Source organism: Rhinopithecus roxellana, chromosome 3 (genome assembly GCF_007565055.1).
Source record: "Rhinopithecus roxellana isolate Shanxi Qingling chromosome 3, ASM756505v1, whole genome shotgun sequence".
NCBI classification, from domain to species: domain Eukaryota; kingdom Metazoa; phylum Chordata; class Mammalia; order Primates; family Cercopithecidae; genus Rhinopithecus; species Rhinopithecus roxellana.
This window is the reverse complement of record NC_044551.1, coordinates 131,729,472-131,751,323: the sequence shown is the minus strand read 5'-3', so window position 1 is coordinate 131,751,323 and position 21,852 is coordinate 131,729,472. Positions and strand designations below refer to the sequence as shown.

General features: G+C 37.7%; 1 protein-coding gene across 8 annotated transcripts in view; it reads right to left on the bottom strand.

Moving 5' to 3' along the window:
- Positions 1–21,852, bottom strand: part of FAM172A (family with sequence similarity 172 member A) — a 528,836-nt gene that overhangs the window by 460,597 nt on the left and 46,387 nt on the right. For 7 of the 8 annotated variants that reach the window (XM_030927233.1, XM_030927239.1, XM_030927235.1 and 4 more), the window contains 2 exons: positions 6,791–6,892; positions 4,415–4,515 (listed from right to left, as the gene is read on the bottom strand). In XM_030927233.1, coding sequence (XP_030783093.1) covers positions 4,415–4,515; positions 6,791–6,892 — 203 coding nt within the window. The remainder of the gene's footprint in view (positions 1–4,414; positions 4,516–6,790; positions 6,893–21,852) is intronic. The other variant, XM_030927240.1, reaches the window with a different exon arrangement.

Genomic DNA, 21,852 nt, shown 5'->3' with positions numbered 1-21,852 from the left:
TATTGTAGCAAAGAATCACCATTTTTCTGAGACAGAGTTTAATTTTTTTTATTATTTTCTCTTATTTTCTCCTTTTCCCCTGTTCCTCAGCTTCCTATTTAGTCCTTTAGAAATGCAAATATAACCCTTTACCTCCTCCTCACCAGACATTCCCTACAGGGTAAGTACATCTAACTGTGCTCCAAGAGGAATCTCTCCTCAAGAGTTGACAGTAGATTTGCAGACCAAAGTATGCCCCATGGAACTCTCACTCTAGGACAGGGAGGAGGGGGAAGATGGGGGTGGGGGAATAACCCTGGAACTCATACCCACCAGGAGGGCATGTGGAAAGCATGCCCACTTGGCCACTTTTACAACTTACTTCTACCCAGGAAGGCACCAACTTAACTGCCCAGTAGATAAGGAACCAGCTAGCAAGGGGATTCCCTGCCCTTGCTTGTTCCCTCCTCTATCTTATAAAAGTGCCCACTTTCTGCTCCAAGAGTAAAGTAGTACATTTAAAGGTAGAATATTTGTGCCTCTTTCCTCAAGCTAGTTTCAGGATAAATTCACTTTTTTTTGTACCAGACCTCACTCCTGCTCATCGGATTCTGCATACAGCAAGCAACTAACCTGCTTTTTGGTTACAAAATGAATGAAAAGACAGGCCACAGATGCATTAAGTCCTGCTATCATGAATTCCAAACAACTGATTAACTATAGTGAAAACTGTGTCATTATTGGTATATACCCAGAACTCATACAACTAACTCCTACGATGTAGGAAATTAAATTCAATTAATAATTAACCTTCAACAGTGAAATTATGAATCAAAACAAGTATTCCAAACATGACATGAGAAGCAAGATGGTATGGTACAAATACTGTAATAACCAGACCTTCACTCTCCAATTCCTAGGTCTTTTTGTTGTACTGAGTTTTACGTTAGGAAAATATGTTTACTTTTGATCAATATATTCAGAAGAAAAAAGGTTGGTACTTAAAGCTGAGGAGTCCACTGATCTAAACAGAAACACTGCATTAAAAGTTAAATGCTATGGCCAGACACAGTGGCTCATGCCTATAATCCCAGCTCTTTGGGAGGCCAGGGTGGGCAGATCACCTGAGGTCAGGAGTTTGAGACCAGTCTGGCTAACATGGTGAAATCCCGTCTCTATTAAAAATACAGAAATTAGCCAGGCGTGGTGGTGCGCACCTGTAATCCCAGCTACTAAGAAGGCTGAGGCAGGAGAATCACTTGAATCCGGGAAGTGGAGGTTGTGGTGAGCCGAGAGTAAGCTCAGGCACCTGGCGCCTGGGTGACAGAGTGAGACTCCATCTCAAAAAAAAAAGTTAAATGTTATAATTTTGGGTAATCACTTGGGTCCAAATTGATTGTGAACACAAATGTGATAGCAGGCACAGGAGGCAGTAATGTAGATAATACAGAATATGCTCTCTCTCTGTAAATAACCATCAAAGTAAAAACTCAACTATTTTGATTTCTTCTCAACTAAAGTTCACCAAAAATAAATCTGTGACCCTCCATATAGCCAAAGAATTAGGTATAAGATCCTAGGAAAAAGGAATCATTTACACATGGAATTACCTAATAAGACACATAGCTGGAGTTTGATATAGATGATGTTAGAGGATACAAGTTGATGGCATAAATGATGCAGATGCCAAAAAGGACAAGGTATATTTGGAGACTAGCCACCTGTCCAAGTGAGCTGGTGGTGTACATGGCTTATGGAAAATAGTAAATAAATAGTCCCATTTAAAAACAAACACAAAAATCACGAGCTCTTTTCTAAGGCCATCATAGTAGGGTTATTCTATAATCAAAATACAACCAGTTTGCAACATATAATTCAAGTGGAAATCAGTAAGCTTTTTTTTTTTTTTTGAGACAGAGTCTCACTCTGTCACCCAGGCTGGGGTGCAGTGGCGCGATCTCAGCTCACTGCAACCTCTGCCTCCCGTGTTCAAGTGATTCTCATGCCTCAGCCTCCTGAGGAGCTGGGATTACAGGGGCACACCACCATGCCCGGCTAATTTTTGTAATTTTAGAAGAGATGGGGCTTCACCATGTTGGTCAGGCTGGTCTTGAACTCCTGACCTTGTGATCCACCCTCCTCGGTTTCCCGAAGTGCTGGGATTATAGGTGTGAGCTACCATCCCTGGTTGGGTAAGCTTTTTTAAAAGTGCAGCAGAAATTATTCAGGGCACTGAATATATTTAGATTATAAATGCCGTAGAACACTAACAAGAACTGTAAAGATTCTTTAACTGTCAGATTTTACACTCCATAAAAGCTAGCAAGTTAGCCTGCACAGTCATGGATGCTGCCAAATGACATCAGTCTTCTGGATCAGAAACAAAAATTAATCGGGGTATAGCAGGCAGCATGAGCTTCATGTTCTCATGAAGTCCAATCTCTTGCTCCTCAAATCCCAAAGAGGCAGTGTCAACAGGCCCAGGTGGATGCTGAGCATGCAATAGGATTGTATCATAGCTGAGGAACCTCAAACTTAGGAAACCCAATCTTCTAAAAGGGCTCCTAGCAATCCTTTGCCATCAGTGAGGGAGGGAGGAGCATTACCTTTTGATCCTGGACGGCAAACTAATCTGCCTACTGCCTTGGAGGGAGACACAACCTCTGTCTTTGAAGCCTGTTTCCTACACAGTCATCCTTGAAAAGATGATCCAGAGCAAAAGCTGTCAAAGCCTTTGCTCAGAGACATACAGAAATGTAGGAGATCAAAGAATTGTCTTCCAGTAAATGATACATTCTTCATGCTATTATACTTACGTTACCAAATATTCTTTATGTCATAATTTAACCAAGTAGTTCATTTTTACTACTCTATTTAAAAACAAAAAAGGAATATAGAAATTTCAGCTTTTCCTTAGAAAAGTAAGGTAGCTATCTAGTTATCACACTAAACGTATGTGTCCATATGAATTTTTACTAAAAATAAAGACTTAATATGACACAGAAGGAGTAAAGCTTTTCACTTTATCAAACTATTCACCTAAATGGCAAATGACATTTTCAAAGGTTCCTACAAGCAGTACCATGTGAAATATCTAATGTTCACAAGGCCTACTCCTTTATCCAGTCAAAGTAGGTTAAATTCAACTTATTAGTCAAATACCAATATTCTTCACACAAATAAACACCTGAAAGAAAACTTATTCATTCTGGCATAGTAGGGGATTCAACCTCTTAAAAACATTTTTTAGGCTCGGCGCAGTGGCTCACACCTGTAATCCCAGCACTTTGGGAGGCCAAGGCAGGCGGATGACTTGAGGTCAGGAGTTCAAGACCAGCCTGGCCAACATGGTGAAACCCCACCTCTACTAAGAATACAAAAAAAAAAAAATTAGGTGGGCATGGTGGTGCACACCTGTAGTCCCAGCTACTCAGAGACTGAGGCACAAGAATCGCTTGAACCTGGGAGGCGGAAGTTGCAGTGAGCCAAGATCGTGCCACTGCACTCCAGCCTGTGTGACAGAGTAAGACCATGTCTCTAAAACAAAACAAAACTTAAAAAATCAAATTAGAATTTCGCATAAATTTGTTTTCTTATGTAATGACTCACTACGAAATATTATAGTCACGGGAAGAGTAAGTTTGTGTAAGAACAGAAGCTTTTTCTTTTTTTTGAGATAGGGCCTAACTCTGTCAGCAAGGCTGGAGTGCAGTGATGTGATCACAGCTCCTTGCAGCCTTGACTTCATGGGCTCAAGTGATCCTCCCACCTCAGGCTCCCAAGTAACTAGGACTATAGGCACATACCACTACTTCTGGCTAATTTTTTTTATTTTTTGTAGAGACATGGTCTCACTATCTTGTCCAGGCTAGTCTCAAACTCCTGGCTTCAAGTGCTTCTCCCACCTTGACATCCCAAAGCATTGGGATTATAGGTGTGAGCCACCACAGCTCACCTAAAAACAGAAACTTTTTTTTTTGAGACGGAGTCTTGCTCTGTCACCCAGGCTGGAGTGCAATGGCACCATCTCAGCTCACCGCAACCTCCACTCCCGGGTTCAAGCAATTCTCCTGCCTCAGCCTCCCGAGTAACTAGGACTACAGGCACGCGCAACCACGCCCAGCTAATTTTTGTATTTTTAGTGGAGATGGGGTTTCACCATGTTGGCCAGGCTGGTCTCGATCTCTTGACCTCGTGATCCACCCGCCTCAGCCTCCCAAAGTGCTGTCATTACAGGTGTGAGCCACCGAACAGAAACTTTTAAACTGAGAATATGCTTCTAACATAACCACTAAAAATAAACAACAAAAAAAACAAAAACCTTTTTTGAATCACATTTTGTAAAAAGAGTACGTAAACTGCTGCATCTTTAAAACTTTTATTCTGAATATTTAAAATTGGGAAAAACAAAGTTAAAGTAGTATATGTGACATACCTCTCCTAGAGCCTCGTATCTTTTCTGGTTCCATCTGTGCAAATCTTCCCGGTAGTTAAAAACAAATGGTTCCCCAGTTTTTATGTGTCTTAACTGTCCCTCTAAGAAGATAAACAAACAATATTGCTATACTTCAAAGTATATTTACAATAATACAAGCAGTACAACAAAGAATGTCTGATAAAAATTTAAAATAACTTCCTCAGAACAGTTTATCTTTTTCATTAGACTTTTTTCTTCAGATGTCAATATGACACAAACATACAGATTATATAACTAATAATGGTCCCCAAGTACTCAAAAGTTATTCTTCTTGACCTTCATCTCTCTAATCTAAAGCAAACTAACTATATTTTAAAGCCTAATATGTATAAAGACCTCTCTAGCTATTGCCATGAACATACGCCCAGTCCTCAAGAAGCTTAGAGGTTACCTGAGAAGTAAAATCACAAATACTAAGAAGTTAAGCAACTTTTCAGGAAGCTAAACAAACTAGATTGGAATACGTCAACAGTCTAAAAATCTGCCACTGGGGATTCATGTAGACAATAAAGTCAAGAATGATTTTGGAAAAATGAAAACCATCTGTGGGCTAGAAGAGGTTCAGAAGGTTTCAGTGAGATTTCTCAACTAGGTCTTCAAATATGGGTAGGATGTCTTGTCAAATGAAAACCGGAGAGAAGCAGTAAGCTAACACAGGCTCAGGCTATCAAATCACACTCCACAAAGCAAAGATCTTTACCGATAATGACAAAGCTTTACTAATAATTTCAAGGGTACAAGGAATCAAGAAGCACAGGCAAGGCAGGGAGAGGTCTGCAGCATCTGGTCATTTACCCCAGGTCCTTTCCTCTCATTGGATAGCACTCTCTGGCCCAAAGTAGAGGAGGACTCTACGTGTGCATACAGGTAATCTCACCCGCTGGTGAGCATTTGGGTTATAAAATATTTCCATTTTATGTGCCAAAGAGTTGTCCTGCTTAAGTGATATTCTTCAGAGAAACATTCCTCATAACTAAACCAGTCATCCTGCTCAAAGTATTCTATAGAAAAGGACTCTCCTCAGAGCAAATATTAGTCTACGCTTATTTTTATTTATTTATTTATTTATTTATATTTAGATGGAGTCTCACTCTGTCACCCAGGCTGGAGTGCAGTGGCCTGATCTCAGCTCACTGCAGCCTCCGCCTCCCAGGTTCAAGTCATTCTCATGCCTCAGCCAGCAGTAGCTGGGACCACAGGCACATGCCACCACACCTGACTAATTTTTGTATGTTTTAGTAGAGATGAGGTTTCACTATGTTGTCCAGGCTGGACTTCAACTCCTGACCGCAAGTGATCCACCCGCCTCTGCCTCCCAAAGTGATGGGATTGCAGACATAAGCCACCGTACCCGGCCAGTCTAATTTATTAATGAGTTAATTATCACCACGTTTATAAGGAGAAAAGATGAAGCCACTTGTCTCCTGGATAGGACTTTTTCCCCAGGGGTATTCCCGGGGTAATCAGGAGAGAAATACACTACAGGCCAATTGCTTAAACTCCTCTTCCCCTCCACGCAACAAATATTACTATTTCTATAGGCATAAAATAACTTTTATTAAAAAGCATTAAAATTAATATCAGAGAAAAGATCAAAGTTTCTAGTCTCTTATTTTAAACTCAACATCTTAGTCCACAATGACTGTCACCATAACTCTTAATATCTATAACTGATATTAGAAAGGAATATCCACTAATACAGTGATGACAAAGCACCAATTCAGTTAATGAAGAACAACCAATAGAAAACTACAACTCAAATGCACCCACCCTGTAATAACACTACCCTTCAAGTGTAAGGGTGTATTATTAATCCAATGAATCATGATTCTCTGTTCCAGAAACATCTTTGCAGTCTATAGTATGTTCCTCCACATCCCAAGTGTAAAGGTTATTTTATTCAGAACTGAATTCATAAATTTTAAAACAAGAATGTTGCCTGAAAAATCATGGAAAACTACTTTAAAACATTGTCACAGATAATTACTGCCAAACACTTTATTCTAAATAACATGTAAAACAGTAGCATCTTTCTCTATAATTTAATTAGGAGTTCAAATTGGATACCAGGGAGTTGAAAACTCAAGGTTGAAATGCATAAGCTGAATCAAATTCATGACCATTAGTTTACGTAACTTGACAACTACAGAAAATTGTTACTTGGTTCTTTCACTTGAATGAAGAATTTCACCATGAAAGGATATCATTATTTCTCAAAAGAATACAGAAAACATTCTACTTGGCCTTTAAAAGTAGCAAATAATATCTGTTTTATTATTCTATGAGCATTGCTACATAAATTTTGCATATACTATATAAATATACACCACTTACTTTCATTAAAAGCATATTCAAATCCTTCCAGGGTATCAGGAAAATCAAGAGGTGGTTCATCTTTTTTCATTAGTTCATCCAAATCTATCCTAGATAATAAATCTAGAAAAGAAATGATATGAAATTTACTTATATTTATTTTCATAGTTTGTAACAAAGATATTTTAATTCAATTTAAAGTATTCTTTGTTCTATTTTTATGTGTTGCTTTAACTGATAATGCTACTAAATTGAATTCCCAAAATACTATATTATGATCAAGCACAGTATTAACATAAGCACTTTCAAAATCATAATTCTAAAAACAACTATAACTCAGATTCTATACACCATTATATCAAACTTTAACTTCTTCCCTTCAAAATAGACAGCTATTAATTTGTACCTCATTCACCTCATTTAAAAGTTTCAGACATTAACGTGACTTTTAAAAAGTCATCAAATCTTACATATAATGGAAACATTTATGAAGAAACATGAATGTAAATAGTATTAATATAGCATATTATTCCATTTTTAGGGGGAAAACTTAAAATAAAACATACTAATTAGCAAAAATTATTTCACATAGTTTCTATTCTTCACATCATTTGATTCCATGCAACCAAGAAAACTGTCAAGGAGTTTTTCTTTTCTTTCTTTCTTTTTTCTTTTTGAGATGAGGTCTCACTCTGTCACCTAGGCTGGAGTGCAGTGGCACAATCTTGGCTCACTCTGCAATCTCTGCCTTCCAGGCTCAAGTGATCCTCCCACCTCAGCCTTCTGAGTAGCTGGGACTACAGGCGGGTGCCCCCATGTCGGGTTATACTTTGTATTTTTCACAGAGATGGGGTTTCACCATGTTGCCCAGGCTGGTCTCAAACTCCCGGACTCAAATGATCTGCCCACCTCAGCCTCCCAAAGTGCTGGGATTACAGGCTTAGCCACCATGCGTCGCCACTATGGAGTAATTTTAGATTGACAGAAAAGTTAAAAGACAGTACGAAGAGTGTACTATACCCTTTACTCACTTTCCCCTATTAGTAACATTTTATAACATCATGGCACATTTGTCAAAATGAAGAAACCAATATTGGTACATTACTACAAACTAAAGCCCAGGTATTATTCACATTTCACAAGTGGTTCCATTAATGTTCATTTTCTTTTCCAGGATTCCATTCAGGACACCACATTACATGTAATTATTATCTCTCCCCAGTCCCTGTGGTCTGTGACAATTCTCAATCTTCCCTTCTTTTCCATGATCTTGACAGTTTTGAGGACTATGTGTCAGGTATTTTATAGAATGACCCTCAATTTGGGTTTGTCTAATGTTTCTGCTTATGATTAGACTAGGGTTATGATTTCTGGAAAGAATATCACTGAGGTCAACTGCCATTCTCAATAGATCATGGCAAGGGGAACATGATATCAACAGGACATCACCAACGATGTTAACCTTCATTACTTGGTTAAGGTACTATATATGCCAGGCCTCTCCACTATAACATTACTGTTTTTCCCTCTTCATAACGTATTCTTTCAAGGTGACTATGTCTGGCCCAACCTCAGGGAAAAAGAGGAGGAATTATTCTCTACCTCCCATAGCAAAGAACATCTAAATATATTATTGGAATTATTCTGTATGGAAGATTCATCTCTCTTCATCCATTTACACATTTATTCAATCACTTATTTATATCAGTATGGACTTGTGGACACTTATTGTATACTTTAGGTTATAATCCAATACTACGTCATTCATTTTGCTCCGCAAATTGTTCCAGCCATGACTATTGTAAGCTGTTTCAGATGTCTCCTGCGTCCCTTTGACATACTCTTGCCATTTTGCTTTTCATGCACTTCCTTACTTTCTACTACTAAAAGATGCTCCAGCCTCATTTTGTATCTTTCCTGCACCAGTCCTAGAATCAGTCTGTCAACAAGTATTTAATATCTTTTAGGCTCATATTGTTGGATGAGGCAAAAGTTCTCACTATCTGTCATCAAAGAGTCATTTATAAAATCACACAAAAAAATTTAAAACTTCAAATTTACTCATTTCCAAACAGATGTGGAATTATTTTTGTCTAATCAATAAATAAAGGTTAGGTTTTCAGCCTCTTCATTCTAACTCAAGTTCCTGAAGACAAATGCTCATAGAATACGTTGTGAAGCAAACCAGTCCTTTTCCTACAAAAGAAATATCTCAGAAATAACACTTTACTTCTGTCTCTCACAGAAATATAACAAATCCTTCTGTATAGAACATCATCAAAATTCTCTAGAGAAAAAAGTATTTTGTCTACTTCCAGCCACTAGCCTCTCTCTGTAGAACACAGAAACAAGCCATCAAATCCTTCATTAAAAGAATCACTGTTTAGCACTCTTCAAACTCATCAAATTCAACTCACATAAAAATACACTATCCTCAATATAAAAAAAAAAGTTTGTAAACTCTAGTAAGACAAAAATGTTGCATATACTGGGCTTAAAAAGGGACATATGCTGACAATTCTTCATTCACTAGTAAAGTTCTTACCACCTTGTAAATCTTTTCAAAATAAAGACAGAAGGGTTTTAATATCAAAAATTGACTTGCAGTGACTAGAACGTTCTCACTTTTCTTCTTCCAGAGAATTGAGGCTCTGGGGCAAAATCAGATTCCTTGACTTTGCAGTCATCTACAATTCAAAACTTACAAACCTTTTAATCAGACATAGAAACTGTTCATACATAAGCAGATTTTGCTTCTAACAGCTCTTTTCTGTATCTATTAGCTTAGATCATAAATGCAGCCTTACATCTATATATCAATTTAAAGATTTCAAAGCACTTTCATATACATTACTTCATTTGATCATCACAATCCTACGAAATAGTAACAAGAATTATCATCTTCACTGTCTTTCAGACAAGAAAATGAACTCAGGTAAAATGGCTTGTCCAAAATCACAGCTTAGTAGTAGAAGGGATTAATAAAATAAACATATCTCTCAAAGCCAAACTCAGCACTCTTTCAAAATCACCACACTGATTCTATATGCTACATCAACCTTATAATATTGTAGCCCCCCTTTTCTCTGATTATATAAACAGTTATGAATATAAAAATGTGCTTTGGCTTTGCCCAAAATGTTCCTTTGAACGATAAAATGAACAACTAAATAAAAAGATGTTCCTCAAATTTTTCCTGTCAACTAGAGAACCAGATATAGATTTTTTTATTTCATTAGCATTGAGAAGACATATAGAAAGGAACTGTCAGAAATTATTTTTCTGCTTTGTAAAAGAAAAGCAATACTGTAAAGCTGCATTTTACCCTGAGACTGGGTTCCAAAGGCAGATTATGCAAAAATCAAGTATAATGAAAGATTTCCATTGAAAATCCCTTCAATAACCTATAAAATACAATAGATTTGAATCCATATAGCCTAAGTATGCATCAGATATGACACGACTGTTTTTAAAGCATGGCTCTAGTGGTTAAAGTGATCCAGCAACTAGAATTCTAAACCTCAACTAAGCATATAAAACAACTGTATAAAAATACCATTTCATACCCAAAAGGAAGCAGGAACTCAAACAGATATACTTGTAAGTTAATGTTCATAGGAGCATTATTCACAATAGTCAAAAGGTGGAAGCACTCCAAGTGTATACAGACAGGTGAATAGTTTGATGGCTACTTTTATGTGAGACTGGGAAATAAGATAACCAGATATTTGATTAAATATTATTCTGGGTGTGACTGTGAGGATGTTTCTGGATAGGATTAACATTTGAATGGGTAGACTTAGTAAAGCAGATTCCCTCCCTAATTTGAATGGGCCTCATCCAACCAGATAAAAGTGTCTATAGAGCAACAACGCTGAGTAAAGGAGAATTCACTCTCTCTGCCTATCTTCAAGCTGGGAAATCAGTCTTCTGCCTTCAGATTTAGACTGGAACTCACACCATCAGCTCTCCTGACTTGAACTTTACTGTCAGCTCTCCTGGGTCTCCAGCTTGCTGATTACAGAACTTGGGTCTTCTTAGCCTCTATAATTGTGTGAGTCAATTCTTTGTAGTAAATATTTCCTTAATAAAGAAAGACATTCTTACCCAAAACTGATGTACCTTGAAGATATTATGCAAAGTGAAATAAGCTGACAGAGAAGGGCAAATATTATATGATTGCACATTTCTGAGATTCCTAGAGTCATCAAACTTATAGAGACAGAAAGTAGAATGGTGGTTGCTAAGGGCTGGGCAGAGAGGGGAATAGGGAGTTATTGTTTAACGGGTATAGGGCTTCAGTTTTGCAAGGTGCAGAGTTCAGGAGATGGACAGTGGTGATGACTGCACATCAATGTAAATGTACTTTATGCTACTGAACCACATATTTAACAACAGTTAAAATGGTAAGTTTTATATTATGTCTATTTCACCACAATAAAGAAAGTACTATTTGGCATCTTTATTTTTAAAAACTGTATTAAATAAAGGAGTATTTAAAACACTATTGGAATTCTACTTCTGGTCAAAATAGAATTAACAGGAACAGAATTATTTTCACTTTCCTTAAACAACTGGAAAGCAAGAAGACACATGTAAAAGAACAGTTGGACAACAGGCAGCCAGAACTGAGAGAAAAAGAAACAAATGACATAAACCCCTTGATGCCCTAGCTTACTGTGTGGATACAGTTTAAGGCACAGCAGGAAGGAAGAACCCAAACAAAGAATGAAGACCCTGCTGAGCTGATGAGACAGAGATCAGAATTTGAATAATCCAAGGTGGCTGGATTTGGAAGCAGAGAAGGAGAGCAGGGGAAACTGTTTAGAAAGAGAGACTGCTGGGCCGAATTTCAGAGGGATTCACTCATGTCTTTGACTATTTATCCATACACACGGGATAAAAAAAAATTACCCAAGGACAGGGAAAGCAGCAGGATGAACAATTCCTGAAGTACACACAGAGCTGCAAATATGTATGCCTATCAGCCCTAGAGAAAGGAGACTCTAAAACTGTCATATCAAAGATTAAAAAAAGCCTCCAAGAAAAAAAAAGATACAAATAATATAAATACCTGTCAGAACAAAGCCCAACGTTCTTTAAAAGAATACCAAAAAACAAAGTAAAACAAAATTTAAGCAACAACTTATTCTTTAAAGGAATAGAACAAAATCCAGCACCCAATAATGTATAATTTACAATGTCTGGCATCTATGAAAAATGATGATAAGGCATGTAAAAAGGTAAAAATTATGATCTATAAACATGAAGAAAATCAATCAATAAACCAAGAAATGACAAAGACAAAGGAATTAGCAAGAAAAAAATCTATTTCAATGTGATCTGTATGTTCGAAAAAAAAAGTTTAATCATTAATATACCAAACTGAGAACTGGAAGAACTTTAAGCTTCTATATATAAAAAAAATTCTATCTAAAATTAAAAATGGACTGTTAAAAAGTCACAGCAAATACAATTACAGGAGATGAGATCAATGAACTTTGAGACCTAACAGCAGAATTATCTAAAATGAAACAGAGAAAAATAATAGTTTAAAAATGAAGGCCGGGCATGATGGCTCAAGCCTGTAATCCCAGCACTTTGGGAGCCCGAGACGGGCGGATCACGAGGTCAGGAGATCGAGACCATCCTGGCTAACACAGCGAAACCCCTTCTCTACTAAAAAAAATACAAAAAACTATCTGGGCGCGGTGGTGGGCGCCTGTAGTCCCAGCTACTTGGGAGGCTGAGGCAGGAGAATGGCGTAAACCCAGGAGGCGGAGCTTGCAGTGAGCTGAATCTGGCCACTGCACCCCAGCCTGGGCGACAGAGGGAGACTCCGTCTCAAAAAAAAAAAAAAAAAAAAAAAAAAAAAAAAATGAAGAAAGTATCATTGACCAGTGTGACAATGTCAAGTTGTCTAATATATTTTAAGTGTGTTCCAAGATGAAATCAATGCTGGGAAGTGACATAGTTTAGATGTTTGTCCCCTCCAAATCTCATGTTGAAATGTGACCTCCAATGTTGGGGGTGGCCCTAGAGGGAGGTGTTTGGGTCATGGGGGCAGATCTCATGGAAATAAGTTTTCACTCTATGAGTTCCCTGAGATCTGGTTGCTTAAAAGAACGTGGCACCTCTTCCTTCTTTCTCTCTTGTTGCCTCCCTCTCACTATGTAACATACAGGTACCCCTTTGATCTGCCATGATTGTAAGCTTCCTCAAGCCCTCACCAGAAGGAGATGTCAGCACTATGCTTCAGGTATAGCCTGCAGAACTGTAAGTCAAATAAACCTCTTTTCTTGTAAATTACTCAGTCTCAAGCATTCCTTTACAGCAATGCAAATAGACAAACACTGAGAACTGAGGGAAAAAAAATTTTTTTAAGTGAATGAAATGTTTTCCAAATATGATGAAAACTTTGACCACAAATCCAAGTAGAATAAACACTGAGAAAATGACACAAAGGTATATCATAATTAAATTTCCAAAAATAGGTGATAAAGATAAAATCTTAGGGCCAGGCGCAGCTGCTCACTCCTGTAATCCCAGCACTTTGGGAGGCCAAGGTGGGTGGGTCACTTTAGGTCAGGGGATCGAGACCAGCCTGGCCAACATGGCAAAATCCCGTCTCTATCAAAAATACAAAAATTAGCTGGGTGTGGTAGCATGCATCTATACTCCCAGGTACTGGGAGGCTGAGGTAGGAGAATTGTTTGAACCCAGGAGGCAGAGGTTGCAGTGAGCCAGGATCGTGCCACTGCACTCCAGGCTGGGTGACAGAGTGAGACTTTGTCTCAAAAAAAAACGATAACATCTTAGAAGCAGATAGAGAAAAAAGGAACAAAGATAATAATGACAGAAGACTTTTCAGGAGTTAGGCAAACAAGAAGACAATGGTGCAACATTTTTCCATTAAAGAAAAAAAAAAGTCCATCAACCTCAAATTCTATGCCAACCAAAAGCATCTTTCCAAATAGAAGAAATAAAGATTTTTTTCGGACACAGAAAAGCTGAAATAATGTATTGCCAGCAGGCCTGCAGAAGAAAATAGTAAGAAAAGTTCTTTGGGTTGAGGCAAATGATACTAAACAGAAATATGTATCCACATAAAGAAATAATGTGTACTTCAAAAGAAAATTATATGACTAAATAAAAGCATTTGCTTCTTATTGTTAATCTCTTTAATAGGAAACATTTAAACAGAGGATATCACTACAGACCCTGCAGCCACTAAAAAAACAAGAAGGGGGCCAGGCACACTGGCTCACACCTGTAATCCCAGCATTCTGGAAGGCTAAGGTGGGCAGATCATGAGGTTAGGAGTTTGAGACCAGCCTGATCAACATGACCCCATCTGTATAAAAATACAAAAATTAGAAGGGTGTGGTGGTGCGTGCCTGTAATCCCAGCTACTCAGGAGGCAGAGGCAGAAGAATTGCTTGAACCTGGGAGGCGGAGGTTGCAGTGAGCCGAGATCGTGCCACTGCACTCCAGCCAGGGCCACAGAGCGAGATTCCATCTCCCAAAAAACAAAAGAACAAGAAGGGAATATTAGTGACAACCCTATACACATAAATCATACAAATTAGATGAAATGGTCCGAGACCTCAAAAACCACAAACTAATAAAACTCACCCTATATAAAATAAACAATATGAATAGTCTTATGACTATTAAAGAAAATGAATTTGAATTAAAATCTCCCCCCTAAATTTTTCAGGTCAAGAGAGTTTCACTGGAGAAATCTTCAAAATATTTAAAAATAAATTAGTACCAATTCTACACAATATCTCCCAGTAAACAAAACAGAAGTGAATATTTCCTAAATCATGTTAGAAGATCAGTGTTACCCTGATAACAATTCTAAACAAAGACAGTACAAAAAAAGAACACCACAGTTCAATATCTCTAATGAACCTGGACACAAAAATTGTCAACAAAATATTAATTCAAAACCAACAATATATAAAAACAAATTACATCAGAACCAAATAGGGCTTATGACAGAATGGTTCACTATTCAAAAAATCAACATGTAATCCATTATTTCAACAGCCTAGAGAAGAAAAAAATACATGACCCTATCAATTAATACAAAAAAATACAAGCATTTGACAAAAATTCAACATTCACTCATGATTAAAACCTCCCAGGAAGCATCTAATAAAAGGAACTTCTTCAACATGATAAACAACGTTTACCAAAAAACTTACAACTAACATAATGTTTAATAATGAAAGACAATCTTTTTCCCCGAAGGCTGAAAACAAGAAAGAATATCCATCCTCACTATTCTTGTTCAACATAGTACTGAAAGTCCTAATCAACACAGGCCACAAAGAAAAATAAAAGGCACATAGACTGGTTAGAAACATTATCCAATGTGCAAATGACATGATTGTCTATGTAGAAAATCCTGAGGAACCCACAAAAGAATCTCCTAGAACAAACAAGCAAGTTCAGGAAGATCACAGTATATAATATCAACACACAAAACTTAATTATATTTTCATAAACCGTCAATAAACATGTGTAAATTGAAATTATAAACATAACACCATTTATAATCACTCCGAAAAAATTAAAATACTTACATATAAAGCAAATAACAGGTATAGGATTTACATGCTGAAAATTACAGTGTTAATGAAAGAAATCAAGGAAGATTTAAATAGACATATCAAGTGAATGGATTAGAAGACTCAATATCGTAGATATCGATTCTCCCCAAATTTACCTAAAAGTTTAAATACGATTCCTATCAAAATCGCCGTAAAGTTTTTTGCAGATATAGACAAGTATATTCTAAAATGTATATATAAAGGCAAGTGACCTAGAATAGCTAAACAAATTTCTAAAAGAATAAAGAAGGAGGAATCACTTTGTTCAGTGTTAACTTACTATACAGCTACTGTAATTAAGAGAGTGTGGTATTGGTAAACACATAGATCCAGAAAACAAAATAAAGAACTCAAAAACAACTGCCCAAATATGCCCAATTCATGGTTGAAAGGCATGAAAAAGCAATTCAAAGATGAAAAGACAGTCTTCTTCACAAATGGTGCTGGTATAAGAAGAAATCAAAATGATAAAAATGAACCTCAACCTATATCTCACATCTTACATAAAATTTAATTCACAATGAAGGGGAGTTGCTTCAAGAAGGCTGCCTAGAGGCATTTGGTACTCACCTTATCTAAGAAGAAGAGCCAAAATGCAAGTTAACAATCACATTTCAAACAGGTCATCGAAGAGAGAACACTCTAATTTAATAGAAAGATGACAAAAAAACACCCAAAAAGAAAGGATAAAAAGGGAAAGGAAGCAACCTGCTTAGCTGAGATCAGCTGGGAGCCTGGAGAATCTCCCCAATGTGGGAAAAGGATAAGTGAAAGACCCCCAGCAGTTCAAATTCCCACCACAGACTCCTGCAATCCTAGCCATGCAAGAGCCCCTCAAACCCCATGGGCCCTGAGAATAAAGTAGGAAGTTGCCTGAAGACTGTGCAATGCCATGGCTCTAGAGGAGTTCATGCTGAGCCACATACAACTCCTGAGTCCCAAGCAGATACAGTAAGGTGCCATTTTGAAAGCCCAGCCCCTATAGAGCTGCATTCTGTCCCCAGGGGCCAACAGTCCCCACATCTCCACATCACTGGACCCTCACTGACGTCACCTGCCTACAGAGACCGCTGCAGCTGGCTAATGCCACCTGGGCAAAAATGCAAGTCATTAGCAGCAACCCCATTGCTCCAAGCAGCAAAACCATGGCACATTTTCACATGTCCTGAGGATACAGTCCCCTACCCATGGCACACCCACAGCAGGCTGCTGCCACTGGGGCCAAAGCACAAGCGAAGCATGCAATCCCAACAATATATCTACGGCTAGAGCCACCAAAAGCAACTTCACCCTCCCTAGTATAGAGCGGTGGTGCAAGTCACTGCCGCCCCTACTTAAGCATTCCACAGAGGGGCCTAGAAATAACCCCACCCCTGCCTACCAGAGCCAAGGTCTACACGTACCACAGGTGGGGGGAAGAGGGCAGGTTCACCTGGCTTGGCACACCCCCTAGCAAGAGCCTTAGCATGCCATCCAGGGGCCTGGGGACTGCCAAGCACCAGTCCACCACCACTGTCACCTAAGCACTCCTCCCAGGGATCTCAGAATGGGTCCATCCAATTGCTGCTACCAACACAGTCAAAAACCTCACACATGCCACCTGCAGGCCTGGGCACTGCCCTGTCTAGCCTGTCGTAGCTACCACCAATAAAATCGTGAACTGCTCAGAACTCAGAGGTTAGTCCTACCACTGCTACTACCATAGCCCATACCATACCCACTGTTCAGAGACCCAAGAACCCATCCACTGGCCTGACCCACTGGTGCCACTATAGGCACACAAATAAACCACCTAGAGATCCAACAATCAACCCCAATAGACTACCCAACACCAGTGCCAGCATATGCCTCCCTGGAACCCAAGGACAGGCAGGCTGTGGCTGCGCTGCCAACACTAGAGCCCAAGGAATAGCATACCTGGTATCCTTGTCCCCAGCAAACCTCACCCCAGCCTCCACTAACAACTGCACTCTGAGCCACTGACACCAGTAATGTGGTTTACAGCTGAAGAAATCATACAGAAATTACATGATTGCACACACACAGAATCAAAGTCAAAGTACCCTACTCAACCAACACCATAGATACATTTTAAGAAAAAAAATCCATTATGATAGCAAATTCAAAAAATTGGAAGAATTGATTGTCACACCAGATACCCAGATGTTAATGTAAATATATAAGATATCAATGTAAATATATTGTGCTTCAAAAGGAGCACAATAACTCTCCGGCAACAGATTCCAATCAAAGAGAAATTTATGAAATCCCAGAAAAAGAATTTAAAGTATTTATTTTAAAGAAGCTCAGAAGATACAAGGGAATACAAAAAAGCAATAAAAAGAAATCAGAGAAACAACTCAGGATATGAATGAGAAATTTACCAAAAAGATAGACAGATATAAAAAAAGAACCAACCAGAAATCCTGGAACTGAAGATTTCACTGAATGAAAGACTAAACACATTGAAAAGCTTCAGTAACAGGCCAGATCAAGCAGAACAATGCATTTCAGAACACAGAGATGGGTCTTCTGAAATAGCTCAATCAGACAAAAAATAAAGAAAAAACTATGAACAAGGGCTATGTGACATATGGAATACCATAAAGCTATAAAATACTTGAATTTGTGGTGTCCCAGAAGGCAAAGAGAAAACAAAAGGATTAGAAACCCTACTTAATAAATAGCTAAAAAACTTTCAACGTCTAAAAAGAGATTTAGGCATCCAGATACAAGAAGCACATAAATCCCCAATCAAATACAATGTAAAAAGATCTTCTCCATCACATATTATAGTCAAACTGTCAGAAGTCAAAGAAAGAATTCAAAAAACAGCACAAGGACAGTAGCTAGTCACTTAAAAGGGAAATTCTATCAGACTAATAGCACATTGCTCAACAGAACCTTATAGGCCAAAACAAAATGGGATCATATATTCAATGCCTAAAGAGAGAAAACTGCCAGCCAAGGACGCTATGTCCAGAAAAGTTTTCCTTTATAAGTGAAGAAGAAATGAAGTCTTTCCCAAACAAGCAAAAACAGAGAATTCATCACCACTAGACCAGATCTAGGAGAACTGCTTAAGGGAATCTTAAACCTGGATGCAAAGGGAAGATATCCAGCATCATGTAAAGGCACAAAAGCATAAAACCCACTGTTAGAGGAAGCACACAAATTCAGAAAGGAAAGAACTCAAATGTTACCACTACAGAAAACAACCAAACCACAATGATAAACAATAAGAGAAAAACAAAAAAACAAAGGATATTAGTGCAATAAGAATCAATAAATAAAATGATAAAAATAAGCCCTTGCATATCAATAACCTTTAATATAAACAAATTAAACTTTCAATAAAAGACATAGACTTGCTGAATGGATTTTAAAACATGGCCCAACTATATGCTGACTACAAAACACTCATCTTACCTGTGAAGACACATAAACTGAAAGTAAAGGGATAGAGAAAGACATTCTGGTTTGGCACAGTGGCTCACACCTGTAATCTCAGCACTTTGGGGGGCTGAGGCAGGCAGATCACTTGAGCTCAGGAGTTTGTGAACAGCCTGGCCCACATGGTGAAACCCCATATCTACAAAAAACATACAAATTAGTCAGGCATGGTAGCACGTGCTTGCAGTCCAAGATACTCAAAGGGCTGAGGTGGGAGGATCACTTGAGCCCAGGAGGAGGATGTTGCAGTGAGCTGTGATCATGCCACTGCACTCCAGCCTGGGTGACACAGTGAGACCCTATCTCCAAAAAAAGAAAAACAGATATTCCATGCAAACGAAAACCAAAAGTGAGCAGGAGTAGCTATACTTATATTAGATAAAGCAGAATTTAAGTTAAAAGCAGTAAAAAGAGACAAAGAAGATCATTATATAAAGATAAAGGAATCAATTCAGTGAGAGAATATGACAATTCTAAACATATATGCACTCAACACTGCAGCATCCAGACATATAAAGCAAATATTATTAGATCTAAAAGGAAAGATAGATTTCAATAAAATAATAGTTGGGGACTTTAATTCTCCACACTCAGCATTAGACAAATCATCTAGGCAGAATACTAACAAAGAAACAGATTTAAACTACACATTAGATCAAATGGACCAAACAGACGTTTATAGAACATGTCATCCAAGAGCTGCAGAATACACATTTTCTTCATATCAACACATGGAACATTCTCCAGGATAGACCATATGTTAGGCCACAACAAGACTCAACAAATTTTACCAAAAAAATCACATCATGTATGAAATTGGTAAAAAGAAGAATTTGAGAAAATGTACAAATACATGGAAACTAAACTTGCTTCTGAATGAGCACTGAGTCAAGGAAGAAATTATGAAAAAATAAAGAACTGCCTTGAAGCAAATGAAAACCAAACACAACATACCAAAACCTATGCAAAACAGAAAAAGCAAGACTAAAAGGAAATGACACAGCAATAAATGACTACATCAAAAAAGTAGAAAGATTTCAAATAGCCTAAGGATGTACCTCAATGAAGAGAAGAAAAAAACAAACCCAAAATTAGAAAGGATCAAATAATAAATAGCAGAATTATATGAAATACAGATTAAACAATCAACAAAATAAAAGGTAACTTTTTTGAAAAGATAAACAAATTTCTAAACAGCTTGCCAGACTAAGCACAAACACACACACACACACAAACAAAAACCCAGGAGACCCAGATAAAATCAGTAATGATAAAGGAATCATTACAACTACCACCGTAATAGAAAAGGTCATAACAGACTATTACGAGCAACTGTACAAGCTGGAAAACGTAGAGGAAGTGAATAAATTCTTGGACAAATAAAATCTACCAAGATTGAATCAGGAAGAAATAGAAAACCTGAACAGACCAGTTGTGAGTAATGAGATCAAATAGTAATAAAAAGTCTCCCAACAAAGAAAAGTTCAAGACCATGTGGCTTTACTACTGAATTCTACCAAACGTCTAAAGAAAAACGAACACAATTTCTCCTCAAACTATTCCAAAAAAATGAAGAGGAGGGAAATCTCCCTGTCTCATTTTATAAGGCTAGAATTACCTTGATATCAAAACCAGACAAGATTGCAACAAAAAAAGAAAACTTCGGGTCAATATTCCTGACAAACAGGTGCAAAATTACTCAACAAAATAACAATAAAACAGATTCAACAGCACAACAAAAAGATAGCACATCAAAAAGATAACACATCATCATCAAGTAGGATTTACCTAGAAATGCAAGGATGGTTCAACATATTCAAATCAATTAGTGTGACACAGCATATCAACAGAATGAAGAACAAAAACCATATGATCTTTTACTCAATAGATGCAGCAAAAGCATTTGATAAAATTCAACAACCCTCCCTGATAAAAACACTCTCAACAAATGAGGCATTGAAAAAATATATCTCAACATACTAAAGGTCATATGTGACAAACTTACAACAAACATCACAGTGAATGGAGAAAAGTTGAAAGCTTTTCCTCTAAAAACTGGAACAACACAAGGATGCCCACTTTCACTACTCCTATTCAGCATAGTACGGAATGTCCTTTTCAGAAAAATCAGGCAAGAGAGCAAAATAAAAAGCATCCAAATTGGAAAATAAGTCAAATTGTCCTTTTGCATATGATATAATCTTATATATAGAAAAACCTAAAGACTCCACCAATAAACTTGTAGCTCTTATAAATTCAATAAAGTAACAGTATATAGTGTCGACATAGAAAAATCAGTAGTGTCCATAATAAATGAGATGAGAAAGTAATCAAAAAGGCAAACTCATTTACAACAGCTATGAGAAATATACCTTGGAATAAATTTAACCAAAGAGATGAAACACCTCTACAAGGAAAACTATAAAACATTAATGAGAGAAATTGAAGGGGACACAGACAAATGGAAAGACATTCCATGCTCATAGACTGGCATAATTCAATGACCATACTGACACAGACAAATGGAAAGACATTCCATGCTCATAGACCTGGCATAATTCAATGACCATACTGCTCAAAGCAATCTACAGATTCAACACAATCCCTATTAAAATACCAATGACATTCCTCATAGAAATAGAGAAAAACAAAAACACTAAAGTCAAATGGAAACAAAAATGAACTCAAATAGCCAAAGCAATGTGAGCAAAAGGAACCAAGCTGGAGACATCATGCTAACCTGACTTCAAAATATATTACAAGGTTACAGTAACCAAAACAGCATAGTGTTATTATTTTAAAAATAAAAGCCATGTAAGGCCAGGCGCAGTGGCTCATGTCATCCCAGCACTTTGGGAGGCCGAGGTGGGTGGATCACTTTGTTACAGGTAGATCTTTCTTCCTAGAGCTCCCAAGATGGCGGCAAGTCTTTTGTTCTCTGACCTGGGGTTCTTGGCCTCACAGATTCCAAGGAATGGAACCTTGGCCCATGCGGTGAGTACTACAGCT